The sequence below is a fragment of the Rhea americana genome, unplaced genomic scaffold, assembly GCF_003343005.1.
Source record: "Rhea americana isolate MKP2758 unplaced genomic scaffold, rheAme1 scaffold_95, whole genome shotgun sequence".
Classification (NCBI taxonomy): domain Eukaryota; kingdom Metazoa; phylum Chordata; class Aves; order Rheiformes; family Rheidae; genus Rhea; species Rhea americana.
The window spans coordinates 3,282,687-3,307,950 of NW_028187144.1; the positions used below are offsets into that span (position 1 = coordinate 3,282,687).

The 25,264-nt window shown below is 43.2% G+C and overlaps 1 protein-coding gene across 2 annotated transcripts; it reads right to left on the reverse strand.

The window, feature by feature from the left end:
- Positions 1-3,382: 3,382 nt before the first annotated feature.
- On the reverse strand, positions 3,383-23,785 carry CBY2 (chibby family member 2). 2 transcript variants are annotated; one of them, XR_014898225.1, is made up of 4 exons: positions 22,831-23,785; positions 19,275-19,551; positions 5,037-5,126; positions 3,383-3,701 (listed from the first exon to the last, which is right to left on the reverse strand). XR_014898225.1 is itself a non-coding variant. In XM_085324925.1 (1 exon), the coding sequence occupies exon 1, from the start codon at positions 23,783-23,785 to the stop codon at positions 22,805-22,807; it is 981 nt and encodes a 326-aa protein (XP_085181051.1). In that variant the 3' UTR covers positions 22,658-22,804. The 2 variants fall into 2 exon arrangements, 1 of the variants encoding a protein (XP_085181051.1); XM_085324925.1 differs by lacking the exons at positions 3,383-3,701; positions 5,037-5,126; positions 19,275-19,551 and having other exon boundaries at positions 22,658-23,785.
- Positions 23,786-25,264: the final 1,479 nt, after the last annotated feature.

Consider the following 25,264-nt stretch of genomic DNA (forward strand, 5'->3'; position numbering starts at 1 on the left):
AGCTTTGTTATCTCTAATAGATTCATGTACTCCTTCCCGAGTGCTTTKTTAAGTAATAATACTTACAAAGCAATAAAAAGAAAGCCCAAACACACACGCGCACACACACATGCACACATACACACACACACAGAGGAAAAGACCCCCTGTGTCATCAGTCCAGGGTAGGTGAATGCACGTGTGCGTTTGCGTGTGCAGGTGGGGAAGAGGGGTTGTTTATTGCACCRTCCAGCTCAGAATGAAATAATTTATGTAGCTTCTACATGCTAATGTRTCTTTGATTTAGGTAACAAACCACATCCTGGTATAATTTAGCCAAACAGTGGAGCTGAGAGAACACCACTACTAATCTTCAGAAATCAACTTTGCCTTTTCGAAAGGGATTTTGTCCTTCTATGAATTGATCAAACTTGACAAGTAATTTCAACCTAATGTTCACGGCTATCCTCTTCTCTCCTCGCCATCTGTAGGTGAGAAATCCTATTTTCTGGAAGTGACAGGGTAATACAGGAGGCTGCAGACATCTGTAGAAAAAATAGTGGTTTTCCTAGAGCTACAGATGAAATGAGGATATATTCAGGAATGATATAAACAGGGCTTTTTTTCAAATAGTTGATAAGTTCTCTGTGCCTGCAACTGTTCATATGGAGTCATGATTTTTGAAGCCACTAGATGTAATGCAGGCAACTAAGAAATTAAAATGTCTCTGTATTAGAATATCTAAGTATTTAAAACAACATTGGAAATGCTCTAGTGGAATAGCTTTGTTCTTGTGAACAAATATAATAAAGACTCTCAGAAGATATTCATTCTGCCATCTTATTGCATCAATGAAAACTGCATTACAGGCAAAGAGACTGAATGTAAACTCAATTTGCCTCCAGATTTACTATAAAAATGTCAGCTTTGACTGAACGCTGTTTAGTCCTACATCAAACAATGYGGGAGAGATTGGAAGAAGGCCAGTTATCACCCAGCCAGGGTCACTAACATGACTGAGATTAAGCCAAAGCAATTTGCACAGCTACAAAAGAGTCTTGTGCAAATTTTGTTTTCTCTCAGAAAGTACTATGCAAGTATCTCAGAGCCCTTCTGGCTGCAACAGGACACTTCAGGGAATACAAAGCAGCTCCCATGCACCAGTCAGTGGAGATCCTGGTACCCACAGGCTGCGAGCGTCCAACAGGAATATAAACCTATTTGTATGCAATCCATATAAATGTCACTATGTTGCGGGAGTCATTCATTTTTTTCTCAGAGTGTTAAAGACGCATTTCAAGGTGCATAGAAGTGTGAGGCTGACAGGGACACATGGTGGCCCACAGGTGAGTTTTGCTCCATGGCCAGTCAGAGATCTGGTTGAACTGCATGATTGTGCTAGGCACAAGGGATGGCTGGAGAGTGAAATTCACTTCAGTGCCACTTCAGCTTCTGAAATCTACTTTATTTTTCCATTAGAAAAAAATCATGATGCTTTTGAATGTTTTTGCAACAGGGGATTATGTCAAAACAGATTGAAAAGGTCATTCAGAAGACTGAAAAGGTCAGGTCTTTCAGGTCTTTCTCTATTTTCCCCTCTTGTTTCCCTCTCTCATGGATATAACCAGACAGTCTACTTCAAACCTCACTAAAGCATAATGGGAAAACACTATCAAAACGAACATATAAGCACAAATGTGTTTTCCAGGAAAAATCTGAAAGTTGTCAAAAACATATTTTTTTCAATCACAAAAACATTCTGCAACCATCCTAAGCAGATACCCAGTGGGAGAGGAAATAAAGCCCCTTTCTCTTAACTTCTGCTCAAGAAAATTATCTTTATCTCAAGGTCTGATCAGTGTTGGTTCATGAGGGTCATGGGATTTTCTGACTGTAAATGTAAAAGCCAGAGTTGGCCCATCAGCAGCAGAAAGTCAGAAGAGCAGTGGCAGGATCTGTGTGAGCAGAGAGACAATATTTCTTTGTCACAGAAGTCACTGGGGTGGGATTTCTCAGCAAGGAAAATGTCTCATGTGGCTATTTTGATAAGAGGAATGGAATTTCATTTCCATTCTCTGTAAATAAATAGTGATTWGCCCCAAATATATTAGCTTCCACCATTAACATCACTCCTCTACGTAAAGGAAAAGCAGAACAAAGACTTTTRTATTTCTGTATTAATTTTTGAATCATCTAATCCAGCAGAATGTTATTTTTTTCCTCTGAAGCCATTGGGCATCWGAGGTAGAGAGCATAAACTGGTGATGAAGTCCTGAGGAGGTAAAAGCCCAAGTCAACTGGTGCCTCGCACAACCTTTCTGCTGCACGGGAGGGTTTGCTTAGCCCATATTGCCGCTGTCTCAGCCTAGGCGTTTCCGAGGAGGAAAGCGCAAGGCGAAGGGAAGGGAAGGGCTCTCGTTACCGCTCAGCCTGGTTTGGCAAGAGGTGCCCATCAGGGCACTGCTGGGGACAGGCAGCTCTCCCCAGCGCCGTGGGACAAGCCGCTTTTCCTGCTGACTGAAACAGGAGAGCTAGAGCACAGGCAGCAAGTCACCAGACGAAGCTAAGAAAATCTCAAATATTTAGCTCTGCCTGTGGCTATCCAGGCCCCAAATGCTCAGTGGAAAAAAACTTAAAACAAGATAAGAGACAGCAAAATACACAGCTATCTGCCTGATCCAGAAGATGCTGAGCAATGACAGTTCTCGTTGCTGGAATTTTGTGTTAGAATGCACAATAAATCAGATTTTTGATGTGGATGATGCAAATAAACTGCTCATCTTCCCTTACTATTTCAGAGAGGCAGAACTCATTGCTGAGGACTCATTCACTGGGACATGACTTGTCCTGTCTGTGCCTGTGACCATTTTATGCCAAACCTCCCCTGAATGATGGGACAGGACATTTGCTTGGATCAGGCAGGGCTGGAAGTGCCATACCCAAAGCCAACAGAGAGATCTTCCTTCGTTCAGTTCCCCGATCTTTTAGATTATTAAGGGGAACAGAGCGAGAGTCCCACATCATGGAAACCTTCGTTTTGTTCTGAAAAGAGAGGCAGCAGCCTAAATTACTGCCAATTTCCATAAAACCATGGAAGTCTGGCAGCATCGTCGAGATAGGATTCAGTCTGAGGCGCCTCAATATTCAGAGGGATGGGAAGATACGGAGTCGCAGGAGTAATCTGCAGCAGACAAGGAACATTCTTGAGGCTCCTCTGATTAAAACCGCAAATCCTGCAACCCTAACCCTAATCCTCCCCCTGTGGAAAGGGAAGATTAGCCTGGGTCCTGGAACAGATAACTCTATCTTCTTCTTCAGTTACATGTTAAAATTCAGTCTCCTCCCAGGAGACAGAGTGSATGGATATTGCTTTTTCTCTCACTCTAATTAGGAAAGTGTAAGGAAGTAAACATTACTGATTGCATAATAACTTGAATAGCAGAGCCGGCTGCCTTTGTGCTATCTGATTGCTTTATCAGCACGCTAAGCTTACCTACACAGCTAAAGAGGCTGAATGAAGGAGGCCTTTCCAGCTCCCTGGGGGTTACAGTGTTTTCCAAGATGCTGAAGCAATCTGTCAGCTTCTCCTCCTGTTTGCACCAGTATAAATCTGCAGCAAGCTGGCTGGCTGCCCCAGGAGAGGGCCYGGGTGCCCAGACACCACCGGCTGGTTTGCTTCCTCAGGTCTTGAACATTCCTCCTGCCTCCTTCCCGTCGACTTTCTGGTCATTAGGAGGATTTAAAAAAAAAAGAAAAAAGAAAAAAGATTATTTTCTGCATGATCTGCACACACCAGCAGTGATTCTGATCTCACYGAGGCTCCTGATTCAGCCAAATCTTCACTTCCATAAAAGCCTACTTTAATGTCAGCAGGACTGGCTATGAAGGCTGCTTTCYTGACTAGCCCCTCAGGCAGGGGCATCAGAGCTCAGCACACCTAAGGGGATGCATTTACGCCTTTTGGAATAAAAAGCCCACACCCTGCAGTCAAGGGTTGAGATGACTTATGTCCTCTCAGGGCTAGAGCAGAGGGAGACTTGTAACACATGCAAAAGCCAGTGGGCTAAACGTTTAGACGCTTAAATGCAGCAGGTGCTCAAACATCTTCCCCTCTGAAGTCTTCCTGCATGCTTTCACTCCATTAAGCCCCTAATGAATTTATTCCTAGTTCACACCTCAGTGGCGGGGTATTAGGCTTTTTTACACAACCAGCCGTGCAATTCAATACCAGAAAAAACGACGAGCGTGGCCCTTTTCCAACTCCCACTGATGTCAAGGATTTATTTTCACAGCAAGACACATCCTTGATGAATTTCCCTCACTCAACTTTTTGAGCTGCTTCACAGACAAGTGAGGCTCAGCGGTGCCTCCTTAAAGGGCCGCCGTTATTCAGAAGGAAAAGGCCTGTTTCCAAGGACCAGGTGGAAAATAGAGGAGCACTTCTGAYGAAGCTGAGAGGGGACTGTGCCCCCAGCTACTGTGCCCCCACCATCTTGTCCAGGCAGAAACCCACACCAGCTGCTCAGAAGAGCAAGCCCACAGAGGGGCACCAGGATGAACCTTGCACTTCAGAAACGATACTTCACGATGTTGCTCCTGGTAGAGGAGCCAAAAAAAGCTGATGAAGAAGCAGCCTGCATTAATGTGACACTTTTCTTTGTCAGCCAGGCTCTGACTGTGCTCAGATGGAGACAATAATAACTTGGCATCATTTTGTTTCCAAACCAAACACGGATGAGACCTTTGAGATCAACTGGAAACCCTGCTGATGCCTTTAAAACACATCCATGGGAGGAATACAAAACATTATCAGAAACATTTATTTTGCACAGCATAACTACGTTTTGAGAAGGGGGGGGATACTCATTAAAAGCACAAATGTATGAACATGTGTTTTCAAGCTATTAATATAATGGCTAATGTTAATGGAAATATAATAGAATGAGATGTTTTTAAAAATATGGGATTTAGCACAGTCAGAAAAAAAAGACATTAATGAAATTTTAATGAGAAAATCAGTTTGCAGTAATGTTACAAGTAATGATTACTTCCATTACCTGAATAGCTTAGTCTTCGGTGGGATGCGTTTGCAAGGTGGGCTCCTGGAGGCAGTGAACAATGCGTTACAGACCACAGCTGTGACAGTCCTGAGGAAGAAACATGTTTAGGGTTTTACTGTCTGTCTGGAGGAAAGGCGAGAGTCTGGTCAGATCTTTTTTTCACGAAGAGAAGGGAAGGATCTTAGACACACTTTGGCAATTGGCTGCCAGTCACTCATGACCTCATATCTTCCCTCTCTCAGTCTCTCCTTGGAGTCACCTAGACTCCTTCTTGGAGATGGAGCTGAGACTCTTGACTTARGTAGTGCACTTCATCCCCAAACCCGTGTGCCTATTTATTAAGCATCTAATTAGGCACCCAGTATAGACCCAATAAGACATCAGATCTTATTATTGCAGACACATACACACATCTTTTAGATGTTTCTAGTCTGCTATGAAGCAGTTGAAGTTGAAGCTGATCACCTTGATGAAGTCACTTGCGTCTGTGACTTGAGGGACTGTCAAAGCTTTTCAGAAGAGTTGGGGAATGGTTGTGGGAATAGGGAAGGGAAGAGTTAGGGAAGGGAAGGATAGGGAAGAGTTTTGGAAGAGATGTGATGGTGCTAATAAGGCTAGAAGGGCCTGTTTTTCCCCTGGATCGTAAGAGATTTATCTCCTCTATCTTGAGATGCCAACAGAGCAGCCGTCCCCACCTGAGCCAGCCACTCGCAGCTCCCTGTACTGTCCTTGGGGAGAAATGGACACGTTTAGCCTTTGACTCCTCTGACATCTTTTGGACGCTAGGAGGATATGACTTGCACCTTAAGGGGCCTATGTCTCTTCATAGAGGATGAAAGCGACCACCTCAGAGCTTCAGCTCTACTCAGCAAATGGCAAGATGAATCCAGCCACATGTAGTTAATCCTCACGAGATCTTTCTAGAGTAAAGCCGAGTGTATATGCATACATCACTTTTTGCCACTGAGGGTCCCAGGCAAGAGAGGAAGAGAGACACATTTTCAGAGAAGGATCTGAGTGGTTTTCATTCTRTATACTGCAGTTGCAACCTAAATAGCTTGACTCTGCCTGTGGTGGAGAAGAGCTCAGAAGCAGGGAGGGGGGGCAGAATCACTGCAGTCTCTGGCTGGTTCATGTCTCCCTGAACCAAACACAAATCACTTCTTGAGAAGCTGTGTCTGAGTAACATAGTCAGTCACATGCGTCTTAAAGGACATTTAAGAYATTTCTTGCATTTTCCTGAGTCTGATGTCCAAAATACCTTTTCACCCACTTCCAGTCCTGCAGCTGTTAAAGAGAAATAACTTCTCAATAAGGCAAATCATCTCTGGTCCCCCATAGTAAGCCAAATCATGGAAGAAAGCCAGTGGAGAAATTCCCTGCRGCAGAGAGCTCCTCTTGGCTCAAAGCCCCTGGTGCCAGCCGCTGCCGGGATGAGATTCATCGATTTTAAGGCCAGGAGGGAGCTAACTGTCTAGTCTGAGCACCTTCAAAGAATAAAGTGCCATCCAATTTCACTCAATAATTCTTACACGGAGCTCAAAGCTCCTTGCCAAGCTAGAGCATGCATTTTGGAAAGACATTCAATTGCTTTCCGAGTTTGCCAGCAAGACTACAAGATTTGAGAGTATTCAGCTGTGTTGCCATGGTGCCCTCTTTTTTAGCACTGGTCACGCTTTGCAGCAAAAGTAAACTTAGGCTCTGTCAGACTTAAACAATTTGTTAATTTTGTGTTCAGTGCTCTCTCCCCACTGTTACCGCATACTTGGATAAACRGTGTATAAGCACAGAATGCGGGCTGTGCACCTTGGCAGGCCAAAGTCCAAGCACTATGCTATTACCTGAGTTTTTCTTTTTTATGTTTTTCTATTTTGGACTTAAAAAGGTTAAAGTGAAAATTGGAAGCCGAACCTTCATGCCTGAACTGCAATGATTGTAATACACCGAAATAGCTTTGACCACTTCGAAATTGTAATAGCCATGAAATCAAATGGACACCTCTAACATTCAGAAGTCGCTCGAGCGATTCTCCGTCATTTTCTTTTCCCCAATGGATTTATTCTGTCATTTGTTTTTGTTTGTTTTCTTTCCAACATACTATGAAAGTTAAAATTAAAGTTCTATTCTGAGGGGAAAGGAGTGGAGGAGATGTTATAATTTATCTGAGCTGCTAAAGTAGAAGGAAAAAACATAGCAATTATACTGTTTGTCACCTGCCCTTAAACCAGAGTATATTACTCTGAAAAGTGTACCATACTGTARGGAGCCTTTAGTGCCATTTGCAGCATTGCTTCAAGCTTGGCTGCTTGCAACTTAATTTTTCCAACAATTTCTACCTAAAAGTGAATTGCTCATTAGGAAATAGCATGGCAAACATGGATCATGCAGAAAAACTGCTCAGTGTYGACAGAACACTCAGTCATGAAAGGGCACTGAAATTGTGGGGTCCTGCAGAGCTCTCACCTTGCGATGCAAACAGAGCCAACGCGATCGAGCAATCTATCACTGAATCACACCAATTTTCTTGCTATTCCTCCTGTTAATTTTATTTTAGTGAAATATAATCTCATATGATTTCATTTTAGTCATTGTCCTATATAACACAAAAATAAATTAGATAAAATTTTTCTTCTTTTTTTTTTTAATTTCACCAGCTGAATTTCTTGTGGCATGACCTTGTTTGCTTTAGGTCCTGATTTGGCAGAGTACTTAAACATGTATTTAATACTCAATATGTTACTAGTAAAATGGTTTGTAAACATTTGCAGGATAGAAAGAGCACATCTGATCTAAATCTTTCTCTATAGAGTGATAGGAAACAAATGGAAACAGAACCTGATCATTTTCTTTAAGTGAAAAGTTGGACTTTTGACCTATAAATCTTACTATACTGTGAGTGAGAGAACTCTTACCTATCTTCATTGATTAAAATGTACATGTTTGCTTCTAAATCAACTGTGGCTGCCTTTATAGCCAAGGAAATACAGACTTCTGGGGTGCAGCCACCAGTCGCTGTGCTGGGTGTGTGCACCCAGTCCTCCYGGCACAACCGGGGAGACTGTAGACACCAGCACCGGGGACATTTGCAGCTGGCAAGATATATCCCAGAAGTCTTCCCCAAGGATAAACCTACTTTTTTCTGGAACTAGGAACCCCCAGATTCTCAGCTTTAAACTCAAACGGCTGATTCCTTTTATTCAGTGAAAAATTGAAGCTGTTTGGTGATAACGGGGGCCCTTAGCCCATCTGAAAAAGGCAGGTAATCAGATCAAGTTGTTCAGCTCACAGGATTTATTTGTGTTTGCAACACACTCTGAAGCTTCAAAGTGCCACGTAAGTGTTATTGGATCCATTTTTTAAAGACTGTCTATCATAAGCCTTTTTGCTGCAGACTTGAGCTTATTGTTGTCCTTTGTAAACATCCATGAAATCTCTCTTCTGAGAAATCATTACTTGTTCACTCCAATACCCCTTTAAAGAGTTTGTAAGAATAAGCTAAATGCACATACACATACACATGTATATTTACACTATATATATTTTTAAAAGCTTGGAATTATCTTGGAAGTAGATCATCCAATAGAGAACTAACTGGGAATAAATTGTGCCTCTTCACCTTCATTTTACCTCCAATATTTACATATGCACGTAGGCTTGTTTCCAGTGCCTCTGCCTGCATTAGTGACACCTCAGCCTGTTACTACATAGACATGCGATGGCAAAGTCCCAGCGCTGAGGAAGCGAGAGGATTACTGTCTCCCCGAGCGACTGGGACAGTCGCCGTCTGACTGCAGCAGTTCCTGGAGTATTTACTGAGTGCACATGCTGTTTAGCTTAATAGCAAGAGAGCCAGAGGCCAGACAGAAAATGAAGCAATAGCGATAGATGAATAATCTTCCAGGAAAACAGGTCATTCAGGACCCTGAGTTTTCGCCCCTGTGAGGCAGCCCAAGTCTCAGGACTCATTTCTCTGAGGCTGGAGTAGAGGGTGAAGAAGGGCACCGAGCAGCTCAGTGGTTCTCTGAAGACTGAGGTGCAATCATCAGGGAGCCAGATCTCTTGGCCTGCTTCCAGGGCAAGTTGAACCACAAGGTAAGATAGGCAGGTCTTCAGGCCTTTTTGCTTGCATTAAAATCTCTTTCATATTATGTTTAATTTCTGTTGTTCAAACTGAGGAACACTTCAGCTGAAGCTCTCAATATTTCTGTGACTGGAGATAYCTTTTATCAAACCAGTGCAAAAAAATTTGGATAATTGCCTTTCATTCTCTGCCTTCACCTCATCTCTCTGAGAGCAAGGGGGCTGCTCTTGACCCTCTGCTATAGCCATGGGCTAACTGGGAATAAGTCCCGGGGGTAGGCAGTGGTTCCCTGTTACTCATCTCCCTTTCTATACTTCCTTGCTCTGCTAAAATATGTGTTCCTCTCCAGAAAAGTTGTGGAGGAGAAACAAGCTGTTATTGGGTTCTGTTATGAATGGGAGGTTTGGGGATCTCTAAGAAGGGAGTAGATGAGGTAAAGGATTTGAGAGTTGCTGGTGGAGGGTGGAAGAAAAGTATTTTGAAGGTTGYAATTCCTAGGAAAGGGGATTCATAGAATCATAGAATCGTAGAATCAGTAAGGTTGGAAGGGACCTCTGGAGATCATCTAGTCCAACCTCCCTACTCAGCAGGGTCACCTAGAGCGTATCTCCAGAGGAGACTCCACAGCCTCTCTGGGCAACCTGCCCCAGTGCTCCGTCACTCTCACAGGGAAGAAATTCCCCCTCACGCTCAGGCAGAAYTTCCTGTGCTTCAGTTTCTGCCCATTGCCTCTTGTCCTGTCACACGGGACAACTGAAAAGAGTTTGTCCCCGTCCCCTTGACATCCTCCCTTCAGGTACTTGTACACATTGATAAGATCCCCCCTCAGCCTTCTCCTCCCCAGGCTGAAGAGGCCCAGCTCTCGCAGCCATTCCCCATAGGGCAGGTGCTCCAGCCCTCTGATCATCCTTGTAGCCCTACGCTGGACTCTCTCCAGTAGCTCCATGTCTCTCTTGCACTGGGGAGCCCAGAACTGCACACAGGACTTGAGATGAGGCCTCACCAGGGCTGAGGAGAGGGGCAGGATCACCTCCCTTCACCTGCTGCCAACACTCTTCCTAATGCACCCCAGGAGTCCATTGGCCTTCTTGGCCACAAGGGCACATTGCTGGCTCATGGTCAACTTGTCATCCACCAGCACTCCCAGGTCCTTCTCKGCAGAGCTRCTCTCCACAAGGTCAGCCCCCAGCTTGTACTGGTGCCTAGGGTTATTTCTCCCTAGGTGCAGGACTCTGCACTTGCCCTTGTTGAACYTCAGGAGGTTCCTCTCYGCCCAACTCTCCAGCCTGTCCAGGTCTCTCTGAAGGGCAGCACAGCCCTCAGGTGTGTTAGCCACTCCTCCCAGCTTGGTATCATCAGCAAACTTGCTGAGGAGGCACTCTGTCCCCTCATCCAGGTTGTTGATGAAATAGTTGAACAGGATGGGATCCAGGACTGAGCCCTGGGGGACACCACTAGCCACAGGCCTCCARCTGGACTCCACGCCCCTGACRACCCTCTGAGCTCTGTCTTTCAGMCAGTTTTCAATCCACCTCACTGTCCACTCGTCTAASCCACACTTCCTGAGCYTSYCTAGGAGGMTKTTATGGGAGACAGTRTCAAAAGCCTTGCTGAAGTCAAGGTAYACTGTCATAATGTCCGTCACCAAAATTCTCTCTTCCTGACATATTCTGAAAAACTGCTTCATGTAGGACCAGAATTAGCATACCTTTCACTTTTAAGAGGAAAGACTCTCTACAATCCATACAGGATCTCGTTACATCAACTTTCCTAATGTAGAAGTCTCCTTTTTGGTGGAGAACTCAGCTGGGTACAGACAATCATGAAGATCTTCAGCCTAACCTGGCCAGGGACAGAAACCAACTGTTCTGAGCATCTGCTTAGAGAAATTAATGTAGCTCCATATCTAAGAGAGTCTGTCCTGCTGAGACATAAGAAGTTTCAAGGGAGAAAGTTGGTCTCACTAGTGCCTTACAGTCCTATGCCTCTGCACTTCTGAACCTCAGCGACCTCATGTCCCACTTTGCTGACTGCACCCAACTCTACAGACTTGCCCCAAGTTGAAGTGATAGCAATCAGGAAGCTAAATTACTAAGGAGAAACATTTAGAAAGGGGCCTGGCTTGGCCCTCTCCTTTTTGCTTGGTGRCACTTTTTCCCTGTAAAACTGCACCTCCATTTTTGCACTTGCAAAACATCTCTCTGTGTATTTGCATCTCTCCCTACTCTCCTTTAACTCAGCAAATAGCTGGAAGTGGCAACAGTTTTATCCGAGCTTGCATTTCAATTCCAGGTGGAAAGTGTCCATGGAAAATGCAAGTCTGACCTTCTGAAAATGAGGCCCTGAATTACTCCTCTCTTGTATTTAACTTCCAATATACCATATGGTAGGGAGATAAATTAGATAGGTTAATTAGAAAGCCATGAAATTCTGTTCATCATTATGCTATGCAATCATAGATACGTCTCGCCTTTAGGACTCTGAATATGCTGACACGCCGCCTTTTCTGCATGCCAGCTTAACAGCATCTCCACCACAATAAAGAAACAGAAGGGGGAAATGGTTGGAGTAGCCAAGCAAATCAGGAAAAACAACCAGCTAAACTGAGTGCTTTCTAATCTAATGCATTTAAGTCATACTCAATAAAGCTTGCCAGTGATCCCTGACCTCTCTGTTGCAAAGATCACAGAGGCATCTGATTAGAAAAACATACCTCTTCTAAAAATCCTATTTTAGACAGATTTTCATTCTGATTTGGAAACACRTGATTCGGGAACAGCCTTTTTGCAAGTGTGGCATGAAGGGAGCTTTCATCAACCTTACCCAGCCCTGGGAGTCCTACAGGAGCCTGTCTTACCCAGCTCTCTGCAGGCTACAAGATGCCCTACCAAAAGTAAATAAGCGAAACCAAAATAGCTCTCACCATTCCTGCATTCAAATTGTTTTCTGAAACAAGTTCTGGACTGTGAAATCCAAACCTAGTTTTAGACACAAGCAATAGTAGTCACAGGTCCAAGTGTCCCCAGGAATCTGGTTTATTGGTGACATATATACTTCATGATACGTGAAGTATACACACGTTACAATAACTTGTCCTAGGTAACTCTCTTGGGGGCCGGGAARAGCAAGGTTTTGAAGAGAAATTACGAACAGAGTGAGGAAAAAGACAGCCATGCTGTCACAGCATGGGTGGAGGGGCTGACCAAATTTGAGGTGAGTTGTCAGGAAGGGAGCCATATGGATTTGTTTTAAGACTCATTTAAGTTTTGTGTTTGAATCTTGTGAAAGCCAGACCAAATGAAATCTTGATTATATGTTATAAAAGAGTACAGATCTTGCAACATATGCTGTTTGTTTGTAGCTGTTTATTTGCCTGGGGAAGAATGACTCCRTGGACTGTTTACATCCACTCTGTATTTATGTTTACTCCCAAGAGGAGCTCAGGTTCCCTTTTTATAGAATAGCTGGTGTCAGTACCAGAAAGCAGTACTTTTGGGGGGCAGCCTTGGGCAATCTAATGCTCCTCTGGAGGCTCTCGTGATGTTCTCTAGCGGAGTTACTCAGTGCCTTGCTCCTTTCTTCCATATTGCCAGAGCACATCAGCCTGAATAACGGGGTAAATGAGATGTTTGCCCTTCTGGAGGTGGGTTGCATTTGTGTGCTGTGTTTCATAGATGGTAAGGGAGCCAAGAAACATCTCAGGGTCTTTCAGGCTATTCAGGGATCCAGWCCCAGATGCTCCCTCCCTGGGAAGGACCTAGCTCTAAACCAAATCTTAGCCACTAAGYGCAGCTTTACTCACAGTGGTAATGTTCAAAGCACCTTCCACTGTTACAGCCCAGCATCCCCAAATTGCTGCTGTCTTTGTCACCTAGAAGTATTAGAGGACATGTGATGTATAAGATGTTGCTGTTCAAGACATATCCACAGGTATAGTGACAGAAGAACCAATTCATGTGGGGGAAAAGGGTGGATCAATATTTAARAAAAGACCCAAACTGGCCTCTCTCACCTCAGCCAGCAATGGGCAGAGGGTCAATATAGAATAAAGTAAAGAACAGGCTGCCTTCCTACCATGTCCGGTTAAGAGTTCACTCTTGCTCCATCAGAGCTCCAGCTCTGCACTCTGCCTGCTCACACTCAGGCTGGTCGGGTGAGATAACCTTCCTTTTCCAGTCYGCCTGCTCATCTTCTGGTGTTGAGCTTGCCTCTTGGACGCGTGGAGAAGGGATTCCACCAAGCTGGTTCTTCTGGACAGCCATTGTCCAGAACGGGCAAGCTGAATACCAGAAGATGAGCAAAGCCGCATGGTCCAGGGCTCTTCGCTCTGCACCCACACTGACTGGAAACCTGCATGAAGAAGAAARTGTAAAGGTAGCTGTGAAGGTGCAAGGAAGATGTACAGTCAAAAGAGACTTTATCGCTTCATGTTGATGCACATGAAGAGTCCATAATATCACACAGGATTTTTCAGYTGGAGCCACAGCCCCCATGTCCTCACACTTTCTCTGGAAAACTGAACAGGAATGAGGACRTGATTGGTAATATTTGATACCTGGAGAACCACTCAGTCACCTAGGATTTGCAAATATGTTTAAACTGAGCAACAATCCAGTCCTGAAACTTGCTGCCAGATTCTGTTTTTATTTGCTCTGGTTAAAAGGTTTCAATGCAGCATTATTGTGCACTGGTTTTACTGGGAATCAGACCGTAAACTTTAGTGCAGCATATGGTATTTTGTTGTACTAACGATTAGGTATTTACAGGCACGCAATTTTATGCCTATGGCTAGCTTCCTTCAAGTAGTAGTGGTTTGCACATATGGTGCAGATTTCCTATAAACAAAGAGCTTAAATGGAATAGCAGAGCACTGGCAGGTTGTACCAAAGTCTGATAGTACCTTAAAGAATTGCAATTTTTCCCTTGCTTGTTCCATCTCGGGGGCGTGCAGCAATGCACTACCTCTAACCATTATCTACAGTGTGTCCCACAGAAAATACCTTTTCCATTATGTTTATGGAATTAAATTAGCACTACTATAATTCTTCATTATGATGTTACAAAATATATAAGGAACCTGTTTCTGATCTCCAGCTGATGCAGACRTACAGTACTTCCAATATAAGCCAAATTTGCTCCAAGCTCAGGCCTGCTTCTTTGTCAAATGTTCTTTCACAGTGCCCAAGAAGTCTGATTATTTAAAATAGTTAAAAGTAGCTATGGGTTAAGAGCACCTGAACTTTTTTTCTTACTCTTCCAGGAGTAATTTAGAAAATATGACAGAGTTCATCATTCTGTTCCTGATCAGTATAATTTTTTACAATGTTGACAGCTGAATACCGGCTAGACCAAGGAAAGATGACTACCCACAAATAAGCTGTTAAAGTGGAAAGCCATTAAGCAAAAGGCTTAGACATAATTTAGTGCTGACCTTCATCAGCTGAAATGTTTTTAGATTTTAAGTGAAATCAATTTATTAGTGATCTCCGAGACAGGGATCAGAGAAAATGTTTTTTGTATGATGCAAGCAGCACAATCAAGAATGGAAACACTGTAAGTCTCAAACAATCAGCAAGATTCCTTTGTTATAATTAAATGTTATAGCCTTCCTTGCTTCTTCAAATGTGCTTCGCACTTTGTACTTTGGCATCCTCATGCCACCACCTCRTCTCTATTTATGGTACAATCACATCTGCCACAACAATAGAGGTTTTGAAAATGTTTTACCTGACTTTTAACAGATGGATGTTAATGGGATATTTATTTACAGAATAAAATTAAATCGAAGCTGAATCTTAATGCACAATTTACATAATCAGCTTTGTTCTGAGCTGGTGAGCTGTTTTCCCCAGCACTTGGGACCCTTCAGTCACAGCTGCATCAAAGAAACAGCCACCAAGAATGGAGATTAAACAATTTCCTAAAGCGAGAAGTCTTGATGAGAATCTATTATTCCATATTAGAATCCCATAATTTCTCCAGATACTGCCATAAGATCAAAGATGTATATTAGAGCTTTGGCATAGTCCAAGATCAAAAGAATTGGATGTTCAATTTGCATTTAGAAAACATTTCTGTCAATWATACTTTTCTAAAAATGGAAAGTTTGCAGAGTTTACCTTATGCTCTCAAAACAACAACAAAGTCTATTAACTCGGCTGCACAGAAAGGCTGAAAAGTTAGAATGAACATATTTACAATGAGTTTGATAAGATTGGTTGTGCTATTTGTGCAGTACAAACTTGATCCTCCACCCTGTTCATGCTCAGCTCAGCTAGAGTTTCACCGCTGGCTTCCAGGAGTGCAGGATCAAATTAATAGACTCAGTAATGAAAAACCACTCAGTGGTTAAATCTGTAAGCCCACAGCAGCCAAAGCTGCTTGAATGGYTGTGAACAGCCAGGATCAGGTTTGCATCTCACCTCCATGGATCTGTGGTACTGCATTGCCTTCAGAGCCTGGTCACTCAAGGGCTGGAGAGCTGATTTCAGACTCAGGAAACAAGTCTTTACGGCTTGACTCCAACAAGAGTGAACTGAGTAACCTCAGCCAAGTGACTTATCGCTCCCCCACCTCACTTTGCTTCTGCACCACAAAGCTGGCACTTGCCTGCTTCCCTGAAGTGTTGCCTGGGTAAATATATTAGCAGATATGACCATCGCTGAGGTTCATGCACTTCCCAYCTAATCTTAGCTGCTCCAGGCTCTCTCTCTGCAGTCAGTGGGAAAAGACAGGCACCCCTGGAGAGTGACTCATCCCCTCTAAGATCTGAATTGCTCTCTGGGAAGCCTGTCTCTCTCCRTCAGTAGCAGAAGAGGCCTCAGGTGGCTGTGTGCTTAAATTAGTATTCTCATTTAAGTGCCTTCACTTAGGCAGGATGAATCTGGGCTTTGGAAAACACAGTAGTGTGCTCTTGATCAGATAGACAGCTATCTGCTTCAAAGCCAGTTGCTTTCTAAAGGCCTCTCCAGGTAACAATTTCTTCACATAGGTTATCACRCAGAATTGCTCAGCCCTGTTCTTTACCTCTCACTGGAGAGTAGAAGCTGCATGAACATCGTGAAAAGTCTGCTTCCAAATTTGAAGGTCAAAAAGAAAGACAACCAAGGATTTTTGCCTTGATTCAGCATAAAGGTTGAGTGAATGAGTTYCACTGTATCGTGCATTTAAAAGTACTATCCTGGCTAATTATGGGCTGAATTGGGAAATACATTGGAAAGATTAGATGGGGCTGCTGAGAACCTGGAGAGCCAGCACCACAACAGACAGGGTGGGTTCTCGCCTGTGCCACAGCTTTCAAAGCATATCCTCGACTTCATCAAATCACATGTAGAAGTCTGGGAACTCTGCCTTCACTGGTAACAGGAGCAAGCCAAGGGTCAGAGAGAAAGCTCAAAACACTTTGAACAAATTGCTCAACTGCCCTTTAGGGAGGGGTTACTGAGACAAGTGCAAAAGGACAATCTAGGTGCTATATGAAGACAGTACAAAACCAATTATATTAGACTACCTAATAAGAAATGAGAATGGGAAAGTCAGCATTTGCACAGAGCCCAGCTACAGGCAATAATCCAATTTACRGGGAAGTAAGAGGCTGATGGTGACCTTGCCAAAAATTCAGCTTTCCAAATATAGTACTGACAAACGAATAGTGTAAAAATAAGTGCTAATCAGCAACAATAAGGAGAGAGAGACAGAGTTTGTCTCTCTCTGCAAAAGGTAAATCATGCAGCATAAGTATGACATCCATCCATTTCAAAACAGACTAGTTTTCAGTTTCCAGGTACTTGCAAATCAATGAACATCCTARGCACCACTAAAATGACAAAAAATGAAGTTTGCCCTATTTTTCCCAAACCTGTCTTAATCTTATCTTAACGAGTTGTTCCTGCAAATACCTACTGCCACGTTTTTCCACCATTCGTGCTATACACAGGCTGCAATAGCTGGCCCAGCCCTCCTCACCAACACGCATCCTGAGAGGGGAGGCAGGATGGACACCTGTAGGATACTGTGATGGCAACACCAAGGACAAGGAGAAGTAGCTGATGCYAGTAGCCGGGAGCATGGAGCAAAGCAGAAAATGGACACCACTTAAGACTGTCCCCAGGCAATCCTGTGACAGTTTTCAGGTAGTTCAGCCAAGCGTTACCATCCATGCTCTCAACTTTGGATAACAGACTGAGCAATACTCATGAGTATCTTCTTTTCTCCTRTCATCAAGAAATGATCCTCTGTAATAGCCTTCAGCTCTATCCACTCYGTAACCAAACATGAGAAGATTAGAGATTTGTTACATTCTAATATTTGAGTGTTTGCTTCTCACATGGTTTTCTGTAAGATTAGGCACTGAACATAATTACTGCCCACACAAGCATTGTTATCTTGGTACCAACAGACTTCGGTAACCTTAAAGACGTGGGTCACTTTAATCTCCCTATGGAAGATACTAATAATATATACCAGATCTAGAATTGTTAAAATCAGGAAGATCATAGATCCAAAGCAGTGATCAAAGAGCTCAGAAAACCAAATTTKCTCAGGAATGAAATTAGCATTCAGGAGAAGTAACATTTTCCCTTGAATATTTTTCCTAACTTTCACCACAAGTGTTCCTGTGAGTTAAGCTTTGCCCAAAATAACTCAATTTTATTCACAAACTAATAATTTTCCTTCACAATGRAAAGATCTGAGTCAGCTACTGAATGAAGGCATCTCAAATAAAGTGAACCCACAGTCTGCGGCTTGCAGCACCAGCTCCTGAGCTCATGCAACTTCCCCACGCTTCCCTCATAACCTGGTGACATGCTTCTTCCACCAGAACTATCGCAAGCTYGTCACTCAGAGTGCAGGATATGTCCCTTCTCACTCACATGCCTCCAAACCAAATGGCTGTTTTGTAGCTAACCACCTTGACGGTAATTATATAGGCAATAAACAGGAACCTCCAGCTGGTGACTCAGCTCATCCTAAAATGAATGTTGAAGATAGGTCAGATAAATCACAGCTTGAAGATACCTGTTTCTTTTTACAGACTAAAAAGGCAGCCTCAGATGACTAGTGCAGATCTGGAGGTSTAGCCCTGGACACCTAAGGTTAGGTGAGATGAATACTCCTGGGTGCCAGCACATCCACATTTCTTTCCTCCCTATGCATGGGGGTACAGTAGGAGTCGGTGTCCACGCAGCTGGCAAAGGAGCAGTTTATTTCTTCAAACAGGACTACTGCTGGAACTGTCACTACTGCTCTCTGCAGCTTTGCAATAGGATCTTCATAAGCCCCCTCCTGCATGATTTAACAAATGTTAAATCGAAGCATAGTGAGTGAGACAGCTAGGAGAAGAGGAGTGTGTCTGAAGGCACAGAAGCGTAAACATGTTCACACCAAGAGATTGAGGCATTTAGCTACATTTATTTATAATCCTGTCATTAAGCAGGAGCAACTTACTGCCTGCACATCCTTTTATTAATGGTCGTTCTCCCAGTCCTTCTTCTTTTCTCCTGGTTCTGATGCACTCAGCACTCCTCCCCCTGCGCTCCGAGAGCTAACTCTTTACCTTTAACCATGAGAGGAAATGTGCCTCAACATCTTGAAGCCTTGAAAGCAGAAGAAAATGCTCCATACTTTAAGCTTCTGAAATAAACAGTCATTACTGGTATTTGGCCTGGTGTTGTCTGAGTGAAATACAAGGTGAAAGATAATTCATCCTTTAAGTAATCTGGTGCCAAATCACTTAGAGACCTATAAACTATAGTGACAAGATGTTTCTTGGGTCCTGTTGCAAGCGGTAAACCTCACTGTAACCTTTCCTTTGCTTTACAGTAATGTTCCCTACAATTACACTGCAGAAATCTCCTTGCGGCTGTCTTGTTAGATTACCTGAAGATTCCAATATTCTGTCTGAAAGGTTATGACAAATTGCTCTGTAGCAGGGGCGTCCAACACAGAAAGAAAAATACATTTCCAGRCACACTGGCCACACCAGTTGAAACCTGATACAATTTTTAAACGTCAGCATATCAATAGGTTGTCTCCTATGTCAGCAGATCTATTCAGACTGGCATGTCCATCCAGACTGTAAGCAGATATGCAGCCAGAAACCAACATAAGCCGTGGAATAGCCACCAAAATACCACTTTGGGCAAACTACTTACTTGCTATGGAGCATCTGAAAACCTGCATTCTTTGACTATTCAAGAAGCTTGGAGGGACTTCACGGCTCTGTGTGGGTGATGTGGATCTGCCATCTGATCCAGTCACTCCTGTGTTGCCCGCTCTGGTGCCTAGGATGAGGGATCTCCTTTACTCATCATCACTTTGTATCAGAGGGCTGGAGTATGTCCATGGAYTGTTGTGACGTGCCAACAGAGSGGCRTCTGGGGTTCTTTTGGATTCCAGAGTTAATTGTACTGAACTTGAGAGACAGTGAAGCTAGAAATAAAATTGAAAATACATATATACATATCAGAGGTCTACAGTTAAATCAACAGGAGAACGATACAATGACTGCTCTCTTTCTGTCCTTGAGGGCYACCCCTCCAGTGTAGYTTTTSCCAGATTCTCAAGCAATGGGTGCACAGTACAGTGACTGCTCTCACTCTTTAYGGGCCACCCTTCTATAGTTTTCCCTGATTTCTTCTCACCATACCATTGACGTCAGGGGTGTCCCCACTGCCAGGTGGGTCTCCGAGTCCGCAGACCAGCTGACCGAGGTCCAAGCCCGCAACAAATGTGTGTAGCTTACTCTCTTTTACAGCCAGTCAAAACAATGCCAGCCCCCAGCAATAAGAAAGCTGTGTGACTCTGGTCGATAACAGGGTGCATATCAACAGGTAACCCAGTGCTCAGTCCACAGCACTGCTCGGTGGGTAGCCACGCACCCGTTATCATGTTGTGCTCCAGGAATGGTTCCCCAGCACTGAGATGTTTATGATGTGGGTCTGCAGTGTCACTTCTCCTCTGTCTGGACTTGCCAATCAAGGGGTTTTCAGAGGGTTTTGTCCCARGGCTGCAGCAACCCCATAGTGTGGAGGCTCCAGCCACAGTGCACCCTGGGTTCATTAACTCTTGGGGAACATCCTAAAACAAACCCCTCTTCTATGGGCTGGACCACCCAGGGTTCTATGTTTGCCTGTGTGACACCTGTCAACTACGAGCTGAGATCAGCTTTTCTCGCTGTAATCCTCCTGCGTTTCCCTTCTTCCCCTCCCAGGCTACAGCTGYATATGGAAATTCATCTATGACATGTCGTTGTCCCTGGAAATAGCATCCCTCACAGTCTAAGCAGCCACATGGAGTGAGACGTCTCTTTCCTTTCTCCCCCTAGAGGAGAGTGTCACAGCTGTGGGCATACCTGTATTGACTCGCCCTGTATCGCAAAGGCAGAACCTGATGTTGTGAGCATTCAGTTAATGGRCCTGTTCTACTGAAAGAAGATAATGAGTTGTAGCTGTCCCATCATTTAATCTGTAAGCAAGACAGCATGTCAGCTTCTAAGCTGTGCAAGATGCAAAAGTAAAATTGAAGAAAGGGCTCAGACCTGGAACTGCTGATGTCAGTGAGCAACAATTTAAAACAAAGAAGGGAAATTGTCGAACATTCAGAGAAAAAGGTTCTGCAAGGACAAGATGTAAAAATTCTGAGAGAAGAAGTAGCAAGGCCAAGGAGCAGAGGAGGTGCTTCTCCACCTGCCTGATAACTATGTGGCCCACTGGGTGATGGAGCAGGGCTGGTACAAGTATTGCTTATCCCTGTAGCATGCTTATCCCAGCCCATTCCTGTGCATCTGGTAATAAGTTACTATGGTATGTATGATCCTGCTTTCAAGTGTCCACATCCAATAGAAGATGTCTGAATAAAACTGACTCAAAGCCTCAGGATGATCCTGATGTCTGGCCAAGATCCTGGATGTTTACTCCTTAGAAATAGCCGGCCAGCCAGTCTCCATCTCAGTGGAGCACCCTGAGGAATACGGCAAAGATGGAAAGAACAGGCATAAGAGACCTTCCTTAATTTATGTATGTCCTTTGGGAAGAGGAGATACTGGCAGTCAAGGTTCTCTTGAAGAGAACAAGTCAACAGACAAGATACCAGTTATCACCAACAGATAACAAAACCTGTTGGGATTTGCTCTTCTCACTTACCCGCGTAGTGTGCAAAAAAGCAATGACCTCAAYATCCTAGAGAACTTCAAAAAATGCAACAGACACCAGACAGTGCTGCCTTACTTGCTTTAGGAGATGTCATAGAAAAAACAATAAAATCTATATGTTCCTGAGATTTTGTCCCCATCTTTTTTGATATGCTTGATAACATTCAGAAGGCTATGGAGAGTCAGGTAACTTGGCCAGGACATCACTAACTCTCTTGTTTTCAGAAAGACAATTCAGACTTGCAAAACTTCCAGGGGCTTCTGCTGCACAGGGGAAGACTATTACCGTTTCCCTTGCATTGTGATACAACTAAAAATAGCAGTTCTTTTCCAGGCTAGAGTGTTATTAGCTCCATAACTGTACATGATTCTTTGCAAAGACAAGACAGCCTCCTGGCCACAAAGATAAGTTGGTCCAAAAAGACCACTAAAGTCATTAGGCATTTTCCTTTTATCAGTGAGCTATAAATAAGACCCTGAGCAGTCATTTTGGAAGTTCAATTTATTAGGAAATAATAATCTCACTTGAAATCAGTAAGATTATTCAAGTGTACCAAAAACAAGGCCATTTGAGAAGGACTTAACCTAATTAAGGTACAAAATGATGTGGGTAATTTACAAATAACTGAGGCAGAAGGAGACATGATTTCTGGCCAGTGATATTTGTTTTATGGTACTGTTATACTCTGAAGCAAGAGATGGATTCTTTTCTGAGGAAGATTTTTAAACAAGAGAAAGATACCATGAATTAAGTGGGAAAGTAGGAGTAGGAAAAGGAAGTGGCAAGAATAGACTATGGGGCCAATTATACTGGAGAAGAGTATCCTCAAGAACTGCGGTAAGTACATGCCTTAGCTGGTTTCAACAGAACACTTAATATTTCCATTCTGAAAAAATCATGGGAAGTTTCTATAGAAAACTCCTGTCATGTAATTTTACTGTTTTTCCTTAACTGGAAATATTTCATTGCAGTTGTGCTGGTATATAGTACCTCACGGGACAGGTAGTTTGGTTTGCTGTGTCCCATTCTCTTTCTGTCTCATYTGTGAGGCTACATTTTCCATGGTTTGCTGCTTAGCCTGCATGAGAAAGRCAAGGCTGGTGCATTGCAGAAGACATAGTCCAGCCACAGAGCTTGGCCAACCAGAAGAAAGGGACCACAAGGGATCTGAACTCAGCTCCCAGCTGTGATCCTGGGGTTTAGGAAGTGCCTATCCCTCTGGTAAGAATGGCCATTCCAAGGTACCTCAAAGCAAGTGAAAAAAGCACAAATTACCCGTTGAAAATGTAGCCTTATTATTAGAAACTTTTAAAAAATGCTGAAAAGCATGTTTTCCTAGCAAATTCATAACAGTTACCCACTCCCCTGTTRTCAGAAGGGGAATACATCCAAGTGATATAAGGAAGCTTCAGAATAACACAATGTTCACCAGTTGTTTTTTTCCTTCAGACTCCACTGGAATTTTATTGAGATCCCTGAAACAAGGAGAAATGCTTTACAGGAAATTGAACCRGCAGGTTTAGCTCCACACTTCATATCTCTCCAAGCTGGTACTCACTTTCCAGTATCTGTGCTGCTTCTTCATACACTGGGGAAGTGATGGCATTGAGCTCTCTTTGCAGCATTTCCATTTGGGCCGTAATGTCTGACACAGTATTTTTCACAGCATTCARCTGCAGCCTCAGTTTGTTGTTCTCTTCTTGGAAGACTTTGTTCTCCTCCTGGAGAATCTGAATGTCCTTTTTCTCTCCAGGGAGAATATAGTCCTCTTTCAGGAAGACCTGGAGGGCTTGGTATAAGTTCTGGATGGCCTGGCCAATTGAATACTCACCCTGCACAGCTGGGGTGCTCTTCTTCTCATTCTGGGTTGGAATGGAGCTCCCTACTTCATGTTCCTGCTGGGGGGCAGGGCCAGGATTACTTTCTTCTGGGTCTGTGGCAGTCTGAGTGTCTTTCTGAAGAACTGAGCTTGCATCTTTGCTTTCTTCATGGACTGCTATGGCTTTTTTGTTTTTCCAGACAATGGGGAAACCTTTATTCTCCTGMCGGAAGATCTCTAAAGCTCTATTCTTTTCCCGAACAATCTGAAGAGCTTTGTTGTCTTGGTTGACCTGAAAGCCAATGTTGCTCTCTGGGAAGACTGGGAAGGGCTTCTTTTCCTTCTGGAGGCCCTGCTGAATGGTGTCATCGTAAATGACCTTGATAGTTTTATTCTGTGCCTGGAGGCATTGAAGAGCCTTGTTTTCTTCCCGGAGCATGCTGTTTTCRATACGGAGAACTTTGTTTTCCTCCCAGAGTGCTCTGTTCTCCTCCCAGATGCTCCATTCATTATGGGTCTTCTTGCTGAAGTGTTTCTCGTGGGAAGCAAAGGGTGGCCGATGGTAGATTTCATTCACCCATTTACCATCAATAAAGATAAATGTCTCATCACTCAGTTTCACTCGTGGGGTGATATAATCTATGTCAGTCTTTGGGCATTGCATGCTGTGGTTCATCAGATTACAAGCAGACATGGGCTTTCTCTAGTAAACTGAGTAAGTCTGTGTGAAAAGTCTTTCTCCAGGACTTCCACGAGAGGCCACTCTCCAGTGGTAGATGACACAGGGTTTTTGGAGAAGCTTTATCAGGACTAATACAAGAGAGAATACAAAAGCACAGAATTACTGATAAAATTCAAGGTCAAAATTAAAATAAATTAGATGACAGAAACTAACAAACAAATCAGTTCCCACAGTCAACTGTGTTATCCCTGTGACACTGGAAGGTAGGGAATACACCAGAAATATAATACATAGAATCTGAGAAAATTGCCACTAGCAAATATACTAGCACTATGGCAAYACCATGAGCTTTAATGTAAAAACCKTGKCTCTCCTTTTTATCTTTCTACCTCATTTTTACAGATATGTAAAGAGCTAAGATGCAAGAGCACTTCAGAATTGTCCATTCCCTGCTGACCAACACGTAAATGAGTCCCAGAATCACAGGGTGATTGAGGCTGGAAGGCACCTCTGGGTATCACCTAGCCTACTCCMTCTGCTCAAGCAGGGTCACCCAAGGCAGGTTGCCCAGGACTATRTCCAGATGGCTTTTGAATATCTCCGAGGACAGATAATAAATAATTAATTAAAAGAAATTACGGGTCTGGAGYCAAGTTTTCAAAGATGCCTCATAAGACATTTTTAACAGATGAAAAAATGCTGTTACCTTTAAAAGTAGCCCTAAGAGCAGAYTTTTCTGGTGGATGTTTGGTAACTTTTGCTAATAGGAGGCCACAAAAATATGACAGCAGCTGTGCTTTTTAATCTTAAAATCAACAGAAGCATGAATAGGAAGAACAGAGTATGATACAGTATGCAGAGATAATTAAAACTCTAAACCACAGCACTGGGCCATTGGGACTAGGAGAGCTCTGTTGCTCTTCACATGTTCTCACGAGTTCCCACCAGCATATTCCAAATACTGTCGCACTCCATATATAATTCTCCATTTTTCCTTCTCATTTCTCTCCAGTGCCTCTTTTCTTTTTATCTTTTGATAGCTCTGTTATATTTCCCACATTCTAGACTCACAATAGCAATGTCTCATCTCTTTTCTACTGTCCTGCCTCTTTCTCACATCACCAGAAAAACCATCTCTTTAAAACCCACTCCAATAGGTTGTACCTCCAATTCTTCTCATTTAAATCATAAAAAACTTAGACTCATCTGCTCAATACCCTTCCTTTGTTTRTTCTGCCCAAAATGCTGCTGCCAAAATCATCTTCTAGTCATAACTAAACATGGAAAAATGTAGGATTTCAGTCTCTTTTCATGAATGGAAAATACAAAAATAAGTTTTGTACAAAAGAAAGTAAGTCTTACTTTCTGCAGTTCTTATCAAAATAAAATATTTATTCTTGTAAAAATAAAATGCATGCAGTTTTCATGATCAGGTGAGGTTGTATTGTTTTTATAATAAATTTGTTTGATTTTTTTGTGTTTTTTTAACCT